The 21,398-nt window shown below is 42.6% G+C and overlaps 1 protein-coding gene across 23 annotated transcripts in view; it reads right to left on the bottom strand.

The window, feature by feature from the left end:
- RBFOX1 (RNA binding fox-1 homolog 1) overlaps positions 1-21,398 on the bottom strand; it is a 1,003,674-nt gene that overhangs the window by 18,294 nt on the left and 963,982 nt on the right. For 5 of the 23 annotated variants that reach the window (XM_033166784.1, XM_033166789.1, XM_033166791.1 and 2 more), the window contains one exon: positions 8,546-8,598. The exons of the other annotated variants lie outside the window; for them this stretch is intronic. In XM_033166784.1, coding sequence (XP_033022675.1) covers positions 8,546-8,598 — 53 coding nt within the window. The remainder of the gene's footprint in view (positions 1-8,545; positions 8,599-21,398) is intronic. 23 annotated transcript variants of the gene reach the window in all.

Below are 21,398 nucleotides of genomic sequence, written 5' to 3' on the forward strand. Positions count from 1 at the left end.
AAAGCACTTTAATTTACAAGTATTCCCTGTGCTGTTTTAGAAGGATATATCTTAATATCGTTCTAATAACATTAAACAGGTCAGTGTAGATCCAGCCTTAATTTTCCTTGAAAAGTTCAACATTTTCAAATTGCTCCACCAAATGCATTCACTTGTTTGGTGAATAGGTCCACCAGATGCATCCAGCAGACCCCTGATTATATATTTGAACTAGTACATGTTGGAGTGAAGTGCGATTCATACACACAGTCTTATTATGGGTTTTCTCTTATGCTCATGCAACTTGACAAAGCTGAAGCTCTAGTGAATATAGAGCAAAAATTGTTATCTGGTTTTACATTTCCAGTCGTTCCCCACCTCACCCTAATATATTCACATCTTTTCTATGCCGTGCATCATTTATGAACAAGAACATGTTATAGACCTGGACAATAACCCTAACTTGTTGGTCCCACCCATACCCAACTCCTCATAACAATCCTTGGCTGCAAGTAGGGAAGGACAAATTTGTCCGTTTCAGTTCCTCTCAGTTTCTACTCCCCCAACCTGTCTTACATTCAGTTTTGTACATTCCAGGGGGGTTACTTAAACAGTTATGAGATGCTCAGTTGCTCCAGGCTGTAGCTTGGCTAAGCGATCAGCAGATCAGGTGTTGTTTTATAAATGAAGTAGTGACTAAGAATGGAAGAATGTGTTGATTTTGGTTCTCTCGGTTTCTCATTTTCCCAATCTTAAATTCAGTTCTCTGTATTTCTACGGCAATTTGCTAATTTTCTTTTTCTTTTTTAAGTCCTCATGAAAATTCTTCAGCATTTCACTCTGAATTTCTCTTCACATACACATTTGCATATGCAGGTTTGACTAGAGCACACATTTCCACAAACAATTTCTCTCAATATAGTGCATCTTAATGTTCTTTTCACTCATATATACATTGTTGTGCACACTTTTACCTAATAAATAGATTTTTGAAAACACCGGTTGGTTGGAGAACTGCACCACAAAATTCAGATTAAGTGTGGATTTTGAAGGACAGCTGTGTTTCAGTTTGCCTGTTGTTTCAGAATGTGCAAATTTGATAAGAGTCAGCTTTAAATGTGCCCTGAATCTAATTTCTCATTTGCTATGGCTTGGAGCAGCAACTTTATTTATTTATTCTATTTTTTTTTTAAGGAGAGTGGGGAAGAAATACCCTCACCACCTTGCAAATGGGGGGGGGGGGCAGCAACCCTTTTCAAGCCTGAAAGTCACTGTTACAAGCATGGGGTGGCAGTGGTTTTGATGATGTATTCAGGTCCCCTCCAAGTCTAGGGTTTTGTAGCTGTAAGATGATAGCCTGTAGTACAAGGAACTGCTGAAGTGGCCAAGCCAGTCTCTTTGATAAGTTAATGGCATTAGCCAAGCCTGCCAAGCATCCTTTATATATGGCAAAAGAGCTAGTCAAGCACAGGTGCGTTGCCATAAAAACAACTAGCTAGTGATGCCTCTAGGAGAAGGGTGTAGGCCTCTCCCCCCCCCTCACCTAGCTGGACACCATGTTATCCTAGGGGTAGGAGAATGATAGGCTAGGGCCAAGTGGGGCAGTCTCATTTGGATCTGGGAAAACACTCCAGACTTGCTCTGTGTGATGAAACCAAAGCTTTGATGGGGCTTCCATGGAAGCCTAATGGAGGAACAAGATCCTGTTTTATATGTGTGTAAATAAAACCATGTATCCAAAAATACCACAATCTCCAGTGTTGGACAGGGTCAGAGATAAAAAGTGAGCAGAGCAAACAATGTATATGTTACCTTAGTACCCTCTTCCCATCCAGGCAAGCAAAAGGCATTATCAGAGTTCAAGGACACACTGCAGCCTTTCTAAAACATTTGATGCAGGTGCAATGTAGGGCAGAGAGGGGTGTGGCCTGGGGAGACAGGTTGTAGTCTATGTAAGGGATGTGCTGTGGTAAACTGTGTAAAGCATCATGTACACTAATGCCCACCTGATGTGTACCAGGACATAGCTGGGGATCTCTGTTTTTTATGCACTAGAGCTTGAGGAAGGCTGAACAGAAGGAGTGTGTGTGTGTGTGTGTGTGTGTGTGTGTGTCTATAGAATTCATATGTGTGGAAGAATAAGAAGAGGAAGAACTGACGAAAGAGGATATTCTAGTAGTATGGTAACTAGAAGTAGTAGTTTTGTAGTTTGACAAGGTACAATATTGTGTGGGTTGTTTGTTTCATTTCTTAGTTGACTACTTGGTTCTATTTTTACTACACTATTAGCTAATTATTCTACTGCATTTGTTGTTATCTTTATTGGTGTACACTAGGGTAGCAAATGTGGCACTTTCTAGATGTTGCTGAACTAGAACTTCCATCATGCCTCATCATTAGCCTGTAGTCACACAATTGGTGTACTGGATTCGCAGAACTGTGGAGTTGGAAAGGACCCAGAGGGTCATCTAGTCAGTTTTGAGATTTGCCACCTTTGGGGAATTTCACCTCATTCTAAGATGAATAAAATAGTCTAGTTAACCAGGGTGAGAGCTCCATTTTGAATGCATTATAATAGTCTCTCAAGATGCCATTTGGCCATGGCGGTTTGCCCAATTTTAGTCTTTTTATTGCTTCCTTTACTTCCTCTTGGGATATTGGTTGATTCAAATAATCCCTGTGCTCCTTCAACAATGTTTTAAGGCATACTTGAGAGGTAAGCCCCTTTGGAGATTGTGAAGCATTTTTGGAGGACTACAGGGAAATATAATGTTCTTGGAAGATTTCGCAAATCCCCAAAGTATCATTGCATATTCATCCTTGGGCATCATGCATGTAAGTAATCTGATTTTGTGTATGTTTTTTTGACTGCATGAGCTAAGAGACGAAGAAGCTTTGTTACCAAATTCATAATAAACACTCCTACCTCTCATTATTGCCTTATGTATGTGTTCAGTCACAAGGGGTTGTAGGTCAGAGTGAACTTTTTTCACAGCCTGTCTTAAATTTTTAGATTGTTAGTCTTGTGACTCCTTCTCCAATATTTGAATTCTAGCAGTAAGAGTATTAATTTCAGATTCATAAATCTGAAATTTTCCTGCTTTGTACACATTGCTTGGCTGGTTAAATGTATTGGAAAATTCAGAGAAGTGTGATTTTCACAAGAAGACTGCTTTTCAGTTTGCACTCTGTTTCAGGAGGTGTGAATTAGTTAGGTTCACTTTTAAATGCAAACTGACTCCCTCCCTCAATACCTAGCTATGCATATATGTATGGATGCTGGAGATGTACAAAAGCCCCCCCCCCTCGCAACAGCAACAACCCTCAGTGGCAGTAGACACACTATAAGAACACAAAATGTGCCTTGTTCTCACTCTCTATTATGACAGTTGCTCTTTTTGGCAGTGTTTGGCATTGACTTGAGAGGTGTAAATTTATAAATACATACATGCATATTTTGTGGTTAGCACATTTTGTAGAACCCCGAATCCTGAAACTATTTCTACAGTTAACCCAAATGCAATAGATCCGTTTAGAATAAAGATGTTATGCAAAACAGAAACAAATAAACAAACCCAGGATGCCTGTTTCATTAAACAGAAAGGAACAAGAAACAACCCTTGCAGAGGAGAATTTTGGGGGAGGGTGGAAATGGCAAAAGTCTGTTCTAGTTGTCTTGCCACCAACAACATTAGATCAGCAACATTCCCAAGATGGGATGAGAATAGAAGGAAAAAGGAAGGGGGGGAGTAGCCAAGTATCTCAGAGTAGGACAAAACCAGTCACAAAAGGGTGATGTCATGTTTTGTAAGACGCATGTTACGTTTCAACCTTTTCATCACTATGGAAGTAGAGAACCTCAGGCGTGGAAGTTAAATGTCTCCCCAGGCCACACCCCTTCCCAGCCACACCCTTTCTCCCTTGGCCACTCCCATGCTGCGCACACTCCTTGGGTGCTTTTTTCATGTCTGTGAGCTCTGAAATGTCTCTTGCTTGCCCGGATGAAGGATAGAGAGAAGACTGCATGATTGTGTGCAGAAGCCATCCTACTGCACAAAGATAAAACTGACATCAACTGCTCCACTCATTTTGGCATCTGTCCCCACCTACTACTAGCATGTGGTCCCTGGAAGGTTGCCCCAAAGGGAATACGGTATTCAAACTGTAAAAAAGAAAAAAAAGTTCCCTAGCTCTGCTGTACGGTAATGGACGAGGGTGTTCAGAAATGTTACAGGACAAGAATATTATACCTTTAACAGTAACAGCTCTATATGGAATTTCAGCAGGTGCTTCTCTTCCCCACTCCTACATGATAAGCTGCCAATATTTCTCCTACTACACCTCTATTAGGTTTAAAGGAAAAGAAGGCCCCTCCACTCTCTGCTTAGCCTAGGGCAAGGTATTTCCCCTTTCCAGTGCCAGTAATAATGCTTAGCTATGTTTAAAAAAAATAAGAAAAAAGAGGAGCTATAACTATATCCTTCCACTCTTCTAGAAAGTTCAAACTCATAAAGTGCTACACTTTATGTTCTCTGTACTGGAAGATCAACCAGAGCTGTTCCTAAGTAAGCCTCAGTGAAGAATGTGAAAAGGTACATTTACAAAACAAGGTGGTTGTTTTCTTTCACCTTCCATTGTACATTGACTTCTCAAATTCTCATGCTTTGGAAATAAAGATGTCTGGTTGGAAGCATGTGAGAGGAACTGAATTCAACAGCAGTGCTCTTCCCACTCGTGATTCCCAGCAACTGGTCTTTAGAGGCATCCTGCCTCTGATAGTGTAGACAGTACATAGCTTGTGTGGCTAGTAGCCATTGATAGCCATGATTGTGCCTCTTTCTTAAAGCTGTCCAAGTTGATGGCCATCACTACTTTTTGTGGGAGCAAATTTTATCATTCAATGGGTTCATTGTGTCCCTGTCCAGGAAGGTAGTTCTTTTGGTGGTTCACCAAAACTCATCTTCAGGGAACATCAAATATAACCCAGCTCCAGTTATGTAGTGTCTTTTGAGCCTTCCCAGTTCCACTAACTTCCACACCCTGGAAGCCATGGAGTAAAGGGAGCACAGGCAACTGAACAGGCTACAGTGCAGAGCATGTTCATTCTGAAACCGTACACTGGTTTAAATTAATGCTCTGCTTCCAATGTCTTGATGGGATATATCCAAATAAGTTCTATTCAGAGTAGATCAATCAATTCTGATTAATGAAAATTAGCCCTGCCCATTAATTTCAATGGGTCTACACTGAGTAGAACTTACTTGGCTACAATCCTAAGTTTTCACCACACTGTCTTTAGTAGTAAAGTCATAAAGGACTTCGTTTCTGTATATAAGAACATAAGAAAAGTCTGGTGGCTGGATCAGGCCAGTGACCCATCTAGTCCAGCACCCTCTTCTCACAGTGGCCAGCCAAATACATGTGGAAAGCAGGACCTGAGTGCAACAGCAACTCTCCCCACCTGCAGTTTTCAGAAACTTGTATTCAAAGGCATACTTCATTCAATAGCAGAGGTAAAATGTAACCATCATAGCTAGCTGCTGCCAATAGCATTCTCCTTCTAATCCACTTTTAAAGCCATCCAGGATGGTGGCCATCACTGCCTCTTGTGGGAGAGAATTCCACAGTTTTAACTACGCACTGACCGTCCTGAATTTCTTTCATTGATTCACAGGGATGGGATGGACTTAAAGGCATCTATCCCAACCTCTTACTCAGTTCAGGATATAGCTACAGGCATTCCTGACAGATGGTCACACAGCCTCTGGTGCTTCAGTGATCTGCTGCTGTTCCTCCTCCAGGCTGAGGAACAATTTAATGGCTATCACACATGTTTGTCCAAAAAGGAACCTGGTTTGATGAAAAGGGTTCTCTACTACTCATGGGAACACAGGAAGCTTCCTTAAAACAAATCAGAGACTGTTACTCCATCTGACTCAGTATTGACTCTACATGGACAGCAGTGACTGTCTAAAAATTCAGACAGTGAGTTTCTCCCAGCCCTGGAGATTCCAGAGATTGAACCTGGGACCTTTTGTATGCAAAACAGATGCTTTACCACTCAGCTATGGCCCTTTCCTATCAATTGCTTCTTCTCATGAGGACAGAAGTAATATGATCTACTTCTGAACAACTTGCACAGTCCTGTTTAGGAAGCCCCAAAGAAACAGTGCAATCCCCTTCCCTGTTATTCAGCATTGAAATACCACCAACTGAGCATTAATCATAATATAGTAGAAGCACATACAAGAGGGGTGGGGTCACTTGTGACCCTGCAGATGCTGCTGGAATCCTTCACCATTTGCTAGGTTGGTGTTGCTTGGAGTCCAACAAGACCTGGAGGGCACCAGGTTGACCCCCTCACACCTGACTTAAAATGGCAGTTCAAACCTGGATAGTGTGGTTTGGATAGGGACCCTCAATGGCATTCTTAAAACTACTGTATAAAAAGAACAAACATTTGTTCTGTTTGAGAAAGTGGGAAGTTCCATCAATTATCTAGGAGTAAGTTCCATTGAACTAGGCATGGATACACATGTCTAGGATTGCACTGTTGATGTGTACAGTAAATACATACAGTGGTATCTCACTAGACGAATGCCTCGCTAGACGAAAAACTCGCTAGACGAAAGGCATTTGCTAGCAAAAGGGTGCTTCGCAAGACAAAGTTTCCTATGGCCGTGACTCGTAAAACGAAAACGTTTTGCGGTGTTTTTCCCGTAAAGCCGCGCTTCCTCCGACAGTGCTTCGCGAGACGAAATTTTCGCTATACGGTAGCACTCGCGGAACAAATTAATTTCATCTTGTGAGGCACCACTGTACTTAGTTGTGCTAGGGGTGAGGAAGACATCCCTTGATTAGTGATGTTCCACTGTGTGAGCTGGAATGTGCTCCTACATCATGATAATGAACAATGGCCGTTTCATAGTAAATGACTATAGTGGAAGTATTGCAGGACCCCAGTAAACTCTACTATATTATTCCATGGTTTTACTTTTTGGGGGGCGGGTAAAGCAAGCAGGGTTTTGAGGGGCTTCAGAAAGCGAAACTGTGTATTTAAAAAGTTTTTGTTTTTATAGAGCATCTGCACGGCATCATGCACAAAGCACTCTGTTCTCTGCTCCTTTGTTTTCAGTGTTCAGGTCCTGCTTTTTTTTAAACTTCATATTTTTTGAAATTAGTGCCAACTCTTCTTTTTTTTTTACACAATGGAGCATACAGATGAAGATGGCCTATTGTGCATCTATTCAGTATATTTGGGTGGTGGGTGGTGGGGGTGGACAGATATGGCCTATATTGCTCTAACCATTGCCTATTCCGTGTTTCATCTCTCTGCTCTGCTCCAGCAACTGACTCTATCACTTTAACCCTCCCCTTTCCAAGCAGCACAATTCTCCCTCCCCGCCCCACAAAAAAAACCAAACAGTGGAAGGCAATCATGGTCAGGAGTTTAGCAAGGGGGAGAAGGAGCACTTAGGCTTTTCATTATAGTAAATCCAAATCCCTCCCAATATTTGGATCTGGGGAAAAGGGGACTGCTCACCTGGCTACAAAATATCACTAGGTTTTCAGAGTGTGGAAGAAGTCTGGTTCTGCCAAACTCTCCATGTCCAGACACACTCTGTGGGTGCGGTTGAAGGGGACAGGTACACAATGCATGTTCTTCCAGATTCTCTGTAGGTGTTCTGGAAGCATTAAAGTAGCTAAAACCCAAGATCAATGGAATCCCCAAGCTGCTTTGAAATCTCTCCTTAGTTTAAAAAAGTAGCTTAAAAATAGCCTATGTGGCTTTAAAAGAAACTGCAGCTAATTTTTATGTGCTGTTGCTCCCAACCAATATTGGTTGGAGAGAAGCAGCGGAGAGAGTTCAACAACATTGTGGGACTTAGGCCCATTTATGCATGCACACAACTAGTGTTGTTGCGGCCAGTTCAGCTTCATGTGAAATTTTCTTCTTCAAGGTTAGTCCCAAAGGTGTGTTTATGATGTAACATGAAAGTGAGGCACCTTTGAAGGGCCTGGGATTCACTTGGGTGTGGTAGAAACACATTGGCAGAAAGACTCACATGGATGGTAGCCTTCATGAATTTTTGGTGAAGCTCCAGGTCCAATGGTGACTATACCAGTTGGGTGTGGCAGTCAGTGGGAATCCCACCAGTACAAACATGTGCAACCAGGTTTGACTAACTGAAGTCCAGTTGGCTGCAATGGGGGTGGGTTCCCCCCCCCCCCAGGATTAGACCCAGGGCCTTCAATTGTGGTTCCAACTTGGAACTTGGATATTGCTTTTTCTCCACCTTGCACAGCTGTTTTTTAAAAAGAAACTTCAGAATAACTATTACTTTCCTAGATCATGTAATCGTGAAACAAAACATCAAACGTCAGCAGAATAACCTAATGTGTTTCCAACGCCAGAGCCTAGAGGCTTTGCGCTGTGACTGAGGGAAGCTATTCCAAAGATTTATCTTATGGGCTTTACTTGGCTTTCTCTAGTGATTAACTGTGTCATGTATAAAAGGATATTGAGACTCGGATGGATGCATCAAGAAGTATCAATGATTGTTACCTGCAGAGGTGTTACAAGAAATTTCATCTGTTGCAACGAAGACGAATTGATTTCTGCAAGAGAAGATAAAATTCACAATACTGCTTGCTGACTGGGAAAGCTCCTAGCTGCCGATTGACTTTATGTTTACAGATGGGTTAAGGGGGGGAGGTGCTTAATTTTAATGAATGTAGAGAGGAGGAGTGTTGACATATCCTGTTACTTGAGAGTTTCTAAGGGTCACAAGATTGACATGCTAGGTCCCTTTCAATGGCATAATGGTGACGCTGGAAAATGGACGATACACAAGACTAGGGCATTAGAGATGTCAGTTTTAGCATTACAAAAGTGCTCATGCTGAATTATACTTCACACTTTCCCTTTTGTAAATGAAGCTACATTTATAGTAATGTATAAACTAAATTAAGACGAACAATGTTGGTTATAGCACCCTTTTCTTCTTCTTGTTGTTTAGAAACGGGAGTGGGGTGGGATAATCTAGTAAAACTAACAGGAAAAAAACAGTACTGAAAGTGGAAACCTGGGACCTTTTGGACCACAATTCATACCACACAGCTCCAATGTCAGTATGAAAATAATGGTTTCAGTATCCCACCCACCAAAAACATTTAAGACATAATACATGATTCTAATACACCAGATGTAGTGAATCTTTGGCCCTCCAGATGTTGTGGAACTACAACTAATATCAGTCCTAAAAGCATAGTCAATGGCCAGGGATGGGAGCTGTAGTTCATCAACATCTGGAGGGCCAGAAGTTCCCATCACGTGCAGTACACCATCATTTCAGCACTGATATAAATTAGTCACAACAGAATACTAAGTGACCCAAAACTTTTGCCTGCCCAGATCTTTTGATCTACTTTCTTACAGTGTGTTGCAAAGAAGGGGACAGAGCTAAGAACATTTTAACTGCTTTGAATAAAGAAATAATAATAATAGTTGAAAAAAGGGAAGACCACATATCCATAATCTGGCTCAAACCATCATGCCTCATTTACTCATGCAATCATTCCATTGGAAGGCTAGCAGAAGTAAAGTGTGTAAATCGAGGGCACACTCAACACACCATGCACGGCAGCCTAGGGATACTGTGCAAGCACCATTGGAATGAACAGCGGTTGCTCAGCCACAGCGCTAAGGAGACACCACAGTGCCAGTAATCACACATAAGATTGGTTCTAAACCCACTGCAACATAGAAGCCGGTCTCATGCTCCATAAAAAGCAATTGAAGAAAAAGGCAGGTGAGATGCTACCTGGGTGGTTGGTAAGTGCCTGTCACAGAGATCCTCAATCCAGTTAAGCCAAAGTACTCCAATTCTTTTTCAGCTAATTGTAATGCAACCCCCCCCCCCAAGCCAGTTACCCCCAATCTTATTAAAATTGGTGGGATTGCTCTGATCATGGACTGCAACTTAGGGCTTTGTGTGCTGTGGGAGAAGGACTGGAATATACCAAATTATTACTATTCAACAGGAAAGAACAGTTGACCATGCTATGCCAAGACCAGTCCATGTTGCATACACTGTATCAGGCTCTGTGTAGTACAGGCATGCATGGGTAAGTTTGGGACCACAATTCATGCCACACAGCACCAATGCACACTTTAACACATTGTATTATTGCCTGGCCTGAGTACTGAGTGCAAGTGTAATGACAGCACCATAGGAATAAATGCTATTTAAGCTAAGGATGATTTTGGACAACAGCAAGAGAATGGCGGGTTAACTGTTGACAGGTACAAGCTGGGTTGAAGCTTGTGCTTATTTATTTATTTATTTATTTAACATTATCAGAGGCAGCATGCGTGATGAAATTTGCAAAGTGGCAGGGTTTATCATGTGTGAATTGAACAGGAGCCATACTTGTAAGCGACCTCTCATGATCACATGAATCCAAGTACTTCAGCTTAACGAACTGATGGATTGAAAACTGGAACCAGAAAACTGCTTGGCATGACCCTGGGACCCTGCAGTGCATCATAGAGGACTTTGGTGGTTGTGAACTGTCAATATCCCTTTCAGCCCGAGGGCAAAGGCCTACCACTATCCTTACAATATGAGTCCTTTGCAGTACCTCCCCTCCCCACCTCAGCTTCACAGAAGTCAAAGACTGCAAAATCAGATGAAGGCCTTTTGATAAGACAGACAGCTCCTCTAGAGAGGTGGAGTCAACCGCAGTGCAGGTCTTGTTAGCCTACATAAGGCTTCCTTTTTCTTTAGCTCTCTGCTGGGACAACATCTTCTTACTGTTACTTCAGTGAGAGAGAGCAGCCTTCAGGTGGGCTCACTTGCACAGCTTCTAACTGGACTTTCCCTGCATTGATCTTCCTTTGCCTGCCATGTCTTGATTTTTCTGACTTTGACTGGACATTACCCATTTGATCTGCCCTTGCCTATTATAACATGACTTCCCTGGATGCTGCCTGCCTCTTCCTTGAGCCTCAAGCACCCAAGGAACAGGATACCATATGACTCGTATATTGGCATATGTTTACCTTAGTGCCATAAAATTTCTATCCCACTCCCCACATTGTTGGGTCAATTTAGAGTGTATCTAAGTACTTGTTGATCACAGTCAACACATATTATTTAAGGATTTGATTGATTGCTTTGAAATTTATGTAAGATGGAACTCAAATCCAGGTATCCAAGGATCCCTGGCACTTTGTTCTGGGCTGATAAACATGCAAGAAAGCTCTTGGCGAGCAGCAAATCCCAAACATGTTGCAGCTGGCCATGTGTCGAAGCAGTCATAGAGACACTTTATCACACATTCCCAGGCAGCTGTTTTGTACTTGACAAGGCGCATGGGAAATATTGCACAGCAAGCAATAATCTGGAAAAGTGATGGAGAACTCCCTCAAACTGTCTTGTCTTATAGGAAGTAGTATTGTGCTTTGGATTATCGAATGTGTTATTCTGTATAGTTGAGATGGACAGAATCGTTCTGTATCCATCCAGAAAATATTTGTTGTAGGTCTTGTCAGCTTACAAAAGGCTTTAGTTCCACTTAGCTCCCTGCTGAGATAACATCTTCCTACAGTTACATGAGAAGGAATGACAGTAAACAAGGCTCACTTGGAGCTATCCAAGGTCCTGTTTTTCCTATTTAAATGACAACTTCTAACGGGACTTTCTCTGTCTTGATCCACTATTGTCTGCTGTATCATAGGCTTTACAAAAGACACAGACAAAGATTTACATAAAACCTATTTCTAGAGATGTAACTGTGTTAAGCCACATCCACAGTTTATCTTTACAGCACTATTATACTACTTTAAAAGTGATGGCTTTTCACAGAATGTTCACTCCATCTCCCTCTTCTAGAATGCACCTTATGGAAGGGGACCATCTTCTGGAACTGGGGTGGGGAACCTCAGGCCCAGGCCCCAGATGCAGCCCCCCCAGGCCTCTCTATCTGCCCTTGGAACTCTCTCCAGGCCACAACTTTCACTGGCCCTTCTTCACACCTGAAATATTTGTATGGTTGGAATATGTCCTTGAGCCCTGGTAGTCTCTTCCTTGCCTGGATGCAGGATAGAGAGGGGTAGGCAAGTGTATGTAGAAACTAGCCTGCTGTAGAAAGGTAAAAATTTGCCTGTGTTACTCTACCCACTTTGCCTCTGGCCCCACCCCAAACTGACATATGTGCCACAGAAGACTGCCCAGAACCCAATGTGGAAAAGAATTGCAAGTTCCAGAGGTGCTAGTTTTGCTGTCAAATCTACTAGAGTACATTATTCTAGATTCAGGTAGGTAGCTGTGTTGGTCTGACACAGTCGAAACATATAAATAAAAAATAATAAAAAATTGTCCAGTAGCACCTCAGAGACCAACTAAGTTTGTTCTTGGTATTTTGGTATCAGATATCAGATAACTTGGTATCTTGGTATCAGATATCTGTGTATTGGAAGAAGTGTGCATGCACACGAAAGCTTATACCAAGAACAAACTTAGTTGGTCTCTAAGGTGCTACTGGACTACAGGTGAAATGGGAAAAATTAGAATATCGTGGAAAAGTCCATTTATGTAAGCAATTGTTTTCATTAGCTACTGGAGTTTAATATATGAGATAGACTCATGACATGCAAAGCGAGATATGTCAAGCCTTTGCTTGTTATAATTGTGATGATTATGGCATACAACTGATGAAAACCCCAAAGTTGAAATTGTTAATGGGGGTTCTCATCAGCTGTACATCATAATCATCACAATTATAACAAATAAAGGCTTGACATCTCTCTTTGCATGTCATGAGTCTATCTCATATATTAGTTTCACCTTTTAAGTTGAATTACTGAAAGAAATGAACCTTTCCACAATATTCTAATTTTTCGAGTTTCACCTGTGTGTGTGTGTGTATACACACATATATATACACACATTACGTTCCAGAAGGAATCCTGAAATCTGCGACACAATGGCCCTTGGTTGGCCTGCCCATTAGACCAATCTGATCCACATTGGCACATGAAGCTTTTGTGTATGTCCACGGAAGTAGATAGTCTCATGGCAACTACTGAAATCAGGACAGAGTCACAATGAATTCTGTTGAGATCACAGTCCATTCCACCATAGGTAGAGCCACAGATGCACCACTGAATTCCACCTATGTATGTCCACCTTCTGTATAACTTGGAAGGGTGAACAAGTGGTGAGGGCAGCGGCTCATAAGAAGCCTATTTATAGGTGTGGACCCTCAAGGAAGATAGAGGGCCACATGCACTAGGCTTGTCAGAGGGTTCTGATTTGCTCCAGATTTAGGAGCATGGGTATGGGTTTTAGTCAGCAGAATCTACACACCAATATGCATGGGACTAACAACACAACTGGCCCCCTTATGACCTGATCCACTAAGAAATTCCTTATTCCCCTTTTTTAAAAACAAAACAAAAACGTTTTACAGCTTCTTGGAGCAGCCAGTAATTTCACTGTGTCAATGTGGTAAAAATCTCTTCTAAAATGTTCCCAGCACAAACCATACATCATAACCTGTTGTCCCTTCCTGGTGAATGGTAGAGAGAAAGGCCAATTGGAACATTAGCTTATGTTCTTTTATATTGTAATTTTCATTGGGATATAAGACCCCAAATTATCTCCCTAGTAGTCTCTTTACACTTGGGAAACTCAAGTTGAATTTTGTGTGTCAAGTTTAATGGCAGATCCTAACCCTAAGGTTACAGGAACTATGAACATGTCTCTCACCTTGGCCATCAAAACTAGGACACAATTGTTAAAGGGAGGATGAGTTTTAAGTCAAAATTGTATGTATTTTAAAGTTGTTTATGATCATGGATTGTCTCATATTCTTTCTTTAAAAAAAAGTACAGTCAGCATGCATGTATATTGTGTTGTTTCTCTGATTGGCTAGCTTCAATAGCCCTCTGCTGTATCAGATGTTCATGGTCTGTAGTCCAAATTAGCTAACTACTGTACTAGGGGAAAGATGGCTGCTACCATGTACCTACAAGGGCAGCCACCTTTTTTCTGTACAATGTCCCTGGTAGCATTCCAATAACATGGTAGTTACTAGCTGCTCCAAGGAGTTGTAAAATGATTAAATAGGAAAAAGGCAGTCCTTGGACCAATTCCTAAATATATGTTTTTTTTTGTTTTAGCAGACCTGATGGGATTTCTTAGGATTCATTTAAAAATAAATGAGCACCACGAAAAAGGACAAGGGGTGGAAATGGGAAGGTGCATCCATCCCTAGAGCGAGCTGAAACGGGTTCTGTGCTTTGATTTGTTTGTTAAAAAAGAAAATGAATGCATAAAAATATCATTTAAGTTCGCATTGCAACTTCAGAATAACTAAATGTATATTCCAGTCCTTTAACCTTTAGTTAAAGGTTATTTAAAAACAACAACCCATAGATCTAAGTACTGGGTTAAAATAGTTTGCAAAAAGAAAAAGGTGGTGGTCAAGTACTGAAGGCCCAATAGGCCCCACACAACTCCTGGAACCAGACCTCTTACCAATGACTAAAACCAAGCTAAAACCTGATGACTGATGAGCAGGTTGTAACAAAACAGAAAATGACCTGGTGTGAAAAAACATACATCTCAGTGAAATCACAGCCCTAACACGTTTTAACTATGGACATATGCCCAAGTTTGTTTATGTCTTGTTCCCCCCATCATTTTGTGTGTTGACTTAAACCTGAGGGCAGAAACTGTAGTGCTTGTAAGTGATCTGAAAGTTGCTCTGGGAGCTTTTTGTGACTGCAGAGCAAGGTAAAAATTCTTTAAATCACAGGTAAAGGCAATCCTCCAATCCTCTCCTAGAAACTCTCCTCAGGTCCTCACCAGCAGTGGCAGACCTTGGTGCCCCCACTTCTTGCCTTCCATTCTACATAATAGCTTTGGTTCCCCTGAGGGTCTTTGCCCAGTGCAACTGAACTGGTTGCACTCCCCTAAATCTGCCTCTGTCACCAGCCCTGCTTCACACCCCCATTGAATGTATTTGCCTGGATGGGATTGTGTCCTTGAATGCCCTGATCCCCCTCTGGATTGAGGATACAGGGGTGTGTGAGTATGTATAAATAAGCCTACTGTACAAATTGCATATGTTGCTCCACCTACTTTGGTCTTTGGTCCCACCCACCACTGGCATGTAGTGCCCAGAAGGTGATATGGCCCTAGGGCCAAAAAACACAACACATAACCCAGTGGGTCAATCCTGCATAGCCTGTATTCCAACAAGTCAAATGCTTAACACCAAAGTCATGTATTATGCCTTTCCAGATACCTGAAAACACCTCAACGCCTTTTTTGTGGAGTCCTAGGCAGGTGTCACAGTCAAGAAGTGCATCCTGCTCTTGGTGGGTTGACATACATGGGAAATAAGCTGTATTTTGTAAGCCACACACCTGGCTGGCTGTTATTAATGCTAATTTATCATACTGATCAGGAGTATGTGACCTTCTGAACATGACTGGACTACAGGTCTCATAATCTCTATTTTCAAGCTAGCTGGGGCTGGTGGGAGTTGAAGGCCTACAACATCTGAAGAGCCACAATATCCCCATCTTTGCTTTTGACCTAGAGAATGGTCTGGAGGTATGAATGGTCCAATGGGGCAAATGGGGCATTGACCCACCAACTTCAACCTGCCTTCAGCCAGCCCCACCTGCCTTCCAACTTGCAACCAGTCCAAGGGGTGGCGCTGCCTCATAACTTCCTCTTTCTCTGTCTCACTGTTTCCCCTTGTAGAATGCATCAGGGAGGAGGAAGATGGGGACAGACCTAGAATTAGTTGCCTCTGCCTGTCTTTGGCTCTGGTGCCACCTACTGTTTGGGCTCCCAGACTTCCACCCCACCAGTCCCATTGGGTATCGGCCACCAATGTGCATGTGTATGTAATGTATAGATTCAGTTTTCCCTTCTTTGCATGGATATTTTATTGCACAGGCCTTAAATAAATAATTAAATTGCTTGATACATATATAGATGGAGGGAACTGAATGCTCTCTGCCACTTCTGCAAATACACCCGCTCTTCATGCTAGGTGTTCTCTCCTGTCTTTCGATACTTGTCTTATAGAATATCTTACCTTGTGTATACAGGATGGTTGTGGCAGAGCATTCATCACAAAAAGAGTGCTATGTCAAGTCCATGTCAAATGTTCATGTCTATAGGACATGTGGACATGCAAACAATCCTGCTGTTGGCTGTACACTGAAGATAATGCACTGGAAGTGATGGGTATTCAAAATCCCAGCAACATAACTTTAACAACTGCCTGAATATATATTGGAAATAGCTCTATAGCTCTGAGTGTGAGTGTGTGTGTACAAACATAAAGTGCAATAAAGTGTAATGCAGAAAATGTATATCTACCTTTTCCCAACATTGCCTTCCATAAAGTATTTAGGCTTGCAGGACCACCTCTCTCCCTCCCTCCCTCCCTCCCTCTCTCTCTCTCTCTCTCTCTCTCTCACCAAATCTGAATGCAAGAAACAGTGTCTGTTTTATGCAAATGCTGATTTGGCATTCCCTTCTTGATAGCCATTCTGGGTCTATAAGAATAATGCATGATGTACATTCCCTGTGAGTAATTCTGTTGAATTAACTTATGTTTTGTCGCCTGAAACATTCCATTTCTTTATTACTGCAAATTCCAGTTGCATTAGTGTCTGGCTTAGTAGGATTATCTGCAATAATTGATGGAGAACTGCTTCAGTGTATTTCTTTCTTTTTTAAAAAAATACCTTCCTAGTCTCTCTAGTTCCAAATCCTTCATCTCAATATCAAGGCTATTAAATAGTGCCACAGCTATCTGCAACTTGGGTTTTACGTATATGGCTGGGCAAAGGAGGCCAGCTTTCTGTTATTTACTTTATTTATCTCTACGTTCCCAGTCACTGTAAGATCAAAGCTCTATGAGCAGCTCTGTTGCATTTGCCATGTAGAGACAAAATAGAGACTGAGATTCATGAGATGTAGCTGTGTCTGTTGCAGAGTAAACATCACAAGTCTTGTGATGCCTTTAAAACTAACAAATGTGTGACAGCTCAAGAGTTTGTGGTCTGTAGTTTACTCATTGGATGCATGTAATGTAATCAGGGCCGTGTTTAGCATATGCGCCACCGGGGTGCAAAGATCCGGCCAGCACCCCCTAAATTTAGTTTAGTCCTTAACATACGCACCGCTGGGGTGCAAAGATCTCCAAATTTAGTTAATTTTGCATGCACAGCGCCATTGAGAATGACAAGTGCCGTCATTAAGTCTGACAAGCACCGCCGATGTGAATGACAAGTTCCGCTGCTGGCGTGGCACGTCTTTAGTAAACGAGCGCACAAATTCGAAAGTCATTTAGTGAAACAGTAGGTATACATTTCGGTAGTACCTAGGTATATATGTATTTTGTTTTTCTAGCTTGATCAAAATTAATTAACAGGTAGATAGTTAAGAGCTTAGGCGACTTCAGCGGCAGGCACCTTGCGCCCCCCAGAATTTGGCGTCTGGGTGCCCCGCACCCCTTGCACTCCTGGGTAAAAAACCGCACCCAGAACGTAATGTAATATGTGCTTGCCCATTGAGGATTACCCTTTATGCCACACCCCTTTCCCTAGGGCATGCCCCTTAACAGCATGTGGGGGCCAGTTAAGAAGGATGGGGAGCCTGGCTGATAAGCTGGATCCTCCCCTGACTTTCCCTACTTGCTGTATTCCCTTTCTGCACCTAGCCATCACCTGCTGAAGGGTCTGGGTAGGAATTTTTGCAGGGGAGAATCCCTTGATTGACTGTATGGTCCCTCTACTTTTTGCTTACTCCTCACTGTTGGAACTAATTCGAAGTTGGTTGTAGTGGGGTTTGCCAGCTGTTTATGGCATTCCATACAGGTGGGTAAGTAAGTGTGAGGGAATAATAGAAGATAAACTTATGCATTATTGGGTTGAGGACATCCTTCAGGGATTAGCCTGTTGTTGTTGTTGTTGTTGTTGTTTATTATGCCTGGTGGGGTTTGGGCGAATGCTCCTTTGGACCTGGCATGGACATAGCGGGGGCAGAGTTCATTTCCCAGGTTCATACCTAAGGCTCACCTAGCAAGGAGAATGTTGTTTCATCCCATCCTTAGCAGGGAAGCTGCAGTGTGTGGCTGTATTACATGCCCAAATGACTGGACAGATATTTCCCTACCAGAGTTGGGAAACATTCACCTGCCCATACTTATTTTAATCTGAAGAAAGCTGCACACGAAAGCTCATACCAAGAACTAACTTAGTTGGTCTCTAAGGTGCTACTGGAAGGAATTTTTTATTTTGTTTTGTTTTGACTATGGCAGACCAACACGGCTACCTACCTGTAACTGTTATTTTAATCTGTTTATTTGATTTAGTGTTGGTGGGCAGTTCCTCCAACTGCTTATATGTATATAAATATAACCTTTACTCCAGCTAAGTCTCCAAGGCATCTTTTGGGTGTAGGGACAGTGGCTGTTACTTGGATAGATAGAAGTGTGTGCATAGAAACCTATTATTTTGGTGTGGCCCTAATGTGCCCTTCTGTACAAAGGTAAGAGTTACACCTATTGCTCCTCCATCGTTCCTCCCCAACAAATGAGATGCGATCCCTGAAAATGTGCCCATGGGAAAATGCTGGAAAAAAATGTTTGACATAGCAATTAAACAGGAGGTGGGGAGTTGAAACCCTCACTCCATGTTTGTGAAGAGCCTGCTGGATCAGGCCAGTGGCCCAGCATCCTGTTTTCACCGTGGCTAACTAATGTCAGTGGGAAACCCACAAGCCAGACACAAGCACAGGATTACTCTCTCCTCCTGCATTATTGCCTCTGACTGTGGAGGCAGAACATAGCCATCATTGCTGGTAACCACTGATAGCCTTATCCTCCCTCCATTGTTGTGTGGAAGGATGTGTTCTGTGCTGCTGGTAACAGAGTAAGTGCTTAATTTCTAAAGTGCGGGCGGGGTTCTGGGGCATTCAGCTGTGTGGGAGGTGTGCAATCACCGTCTCTCAGTTCTGCTTCTTAATTTCAAGAGTGTGGAGGATTTAAGAGGCTGCAGTTGCTCCTGGAGAGAGAAAAGCTCTGAGCATCTGCTCAGGAACGCCTCCTGCTTAACTTCTTTCTGATGATGATTTCTGTGTTGTGGATTTGCTAACTGAACTTGGGCTAGACATGTATTGCTCTGCTTTGGCATACTTCAGCAACAGAAGGAGAGCGCTATCCTCTAAGGACGGTTCTGGTGCCCTCCAGATGTTGTTGGACCACAAGTCCTATCATCCCTGACCACTGGCCATGCTGGCTGGGGCTGTTCCAGAAGGCAGCAGGGTGGGGAAGGCTGCAATGGTATATATGCAACACAGTGCATTTATTTACTTATTTAAGGCTATGTTCATTATTTTCACCCCATGTGTGTATATTACATGTGTATGTGTATGTGTGTACCGGTATATATACATGTGTGCATATTACATGTGCTTGAGTTACTGTGAGTCTCATCAATGATATCACCTGGCCTGCTCCCACTTGCACTCATTTTGTGGTTCCTCTTTTGTAGCTCTGGCATATTTGAGTCTGTTTGTTCATTTATCATGTTTATGTCACACTTCTTCCAAAGACCCCAATGTGGCATGACATCATCCCTCTATCATGTCACCCCTGTGAGGTAGGTTGGGCTGAGAGATACCAACTGGTCCAAGGAGCCTCATCACCAAAGAGGAATCTGAACCTGGCCTAGTCTCCACACTAAAATAGTTTCCTCATTTATTTTCATGTATGCATGGGGTGGGAGATTTCTTTTCCTCAGGGGGGCAAATGAACACGTAAAGTCCCTTGTTCACCCACCTGCAATCTGAAGAGGTAGAATCCAGGGGGAAATCACCACTTGATTCTGAAAATTGTAGAAACTAAGTTCTAAGCAGGGATGGGTGAATCTGTCAACTTTGATGTCTCTGAGTTTTTCACCCCCCCCTCCCCCAGTCTGAAGTTCACTTCTCCACTTTTCAACATCAGTTTGTGGTTTTTATTTATTTATTTCTTAAATAAGTCCTCATCAGCGTTTTTTGTGTGTGTGGATTTCTCCCAATATACACATTTTGGGACACATTTTTGAAAGCCTGTTCCACCACCAGTTTGCAGGGGTACCAACTAGTGTGGCACATTTGTTGCCTGTTGTCTGTAAGAGACAGGGTTCCAACCGGCAGGGCATCTATTGGCATATTGGAAAGTGCTGTAAGGCAGGGGAGGTTATGTTTTAGAGCCCTATTTAAAGGGTGGCCACCTCTCCTCTCTGTCTCTTCTCCAAAGTGACATCCTACCTCCCTGTCCCCCAGTGTGGCATGCTGGTCACTGCTAAGTAGGAATTTTTCCCTATCCATATTTTGGAATATGGATTGGTTTTTCACCTACTTTACAATGAATAGTGGGACTAGGGGTGTTATATGGTCTGCCATGTTGTTTAGTAGGCTAATCTGGCTCAGTTATTCTTTTAGCCTGGTGACACCCTTTAGGCACCTCTTAAGGTGATTGGCTGACCCTGAGGTTCACTCTTAGAACTCTGAGGCTCATGGGTGGTCTCACCTTGGTCTCACCTTTGAGACCAAGCTGACTCATCCATTTGGAGCTATGGGGTCCTAGTGTGTGTGTGTGTGTGTGTGTGTGTGTGTGTGTGTGATGCAGCAACACTTCCCTTCTCACCTCCAAGTTGTGGCCTGGGAAAGGGTAGGCTGGATAGCTATGCCTCTGTTTTCCACAGGCAAAGGTGTTTGTTTTCCTACAGTTGTAGTTCATAGCTATTCCCCTCTGCTGATCTTCTTTTGCTCACTGAATAAAAGTGGCCCCATTCAACCCCAGCCTGCGTGTCTGTTTCTTTATTTGGTCATCAGGACGCAAAGCAATTTCCCTTAATATGATGCATTTTTCTATGTCACTTTCATTAATTGAAAAGGGGGCACCTCTTATGCTCACCTACTTTGGCAGGTATTCTTTGGCCAAAGAGCAGAATTTCCATATCTGAATCACATTGCACATGGTAATCTGAATTGTTACTTGATGATTGTCTTCTAGACTTTTAAACTGGAATACTTTGGCCATCTTATCAGCACAATAGCTGGTGTTAGCTGATGGGAGGGTTTCTGCAATTCTCCTCTCATCACATAGATTTCTTGGGCCAAAGTCCTAGGGAAGAGTCTGGAGGCCTACAGTCCAGTGACTTTCCTGAATCAAGGTCAGGGCCTGGAGGGGAGATGTGATGACGTCCCAGAACATAGCTTTCAGACACATGAGATAGCCACCATGTTAAAGCCAAGCAAGTTTTAGTTTTAGATCTCCTAGATGGGAGATAACCTGACAACCCTCTGAACACTGCCTTGAACTCCATCATGGAA

The sequence above is a fragment of the Lacerta agilis genome, chromosome 13, assembly GCF_009819535.1.
Source record: "Lacerta agilis isolate rLacAgi1 chromosome 13, rLacAgi1.pri, whole genome shotgun sequence".
Lineage (NCBI taxonomy): Eukaryota > Metazoa > Chordata > Lepidosauria > Squamata > Lacertidae > Lacerta > Lacerta agilis.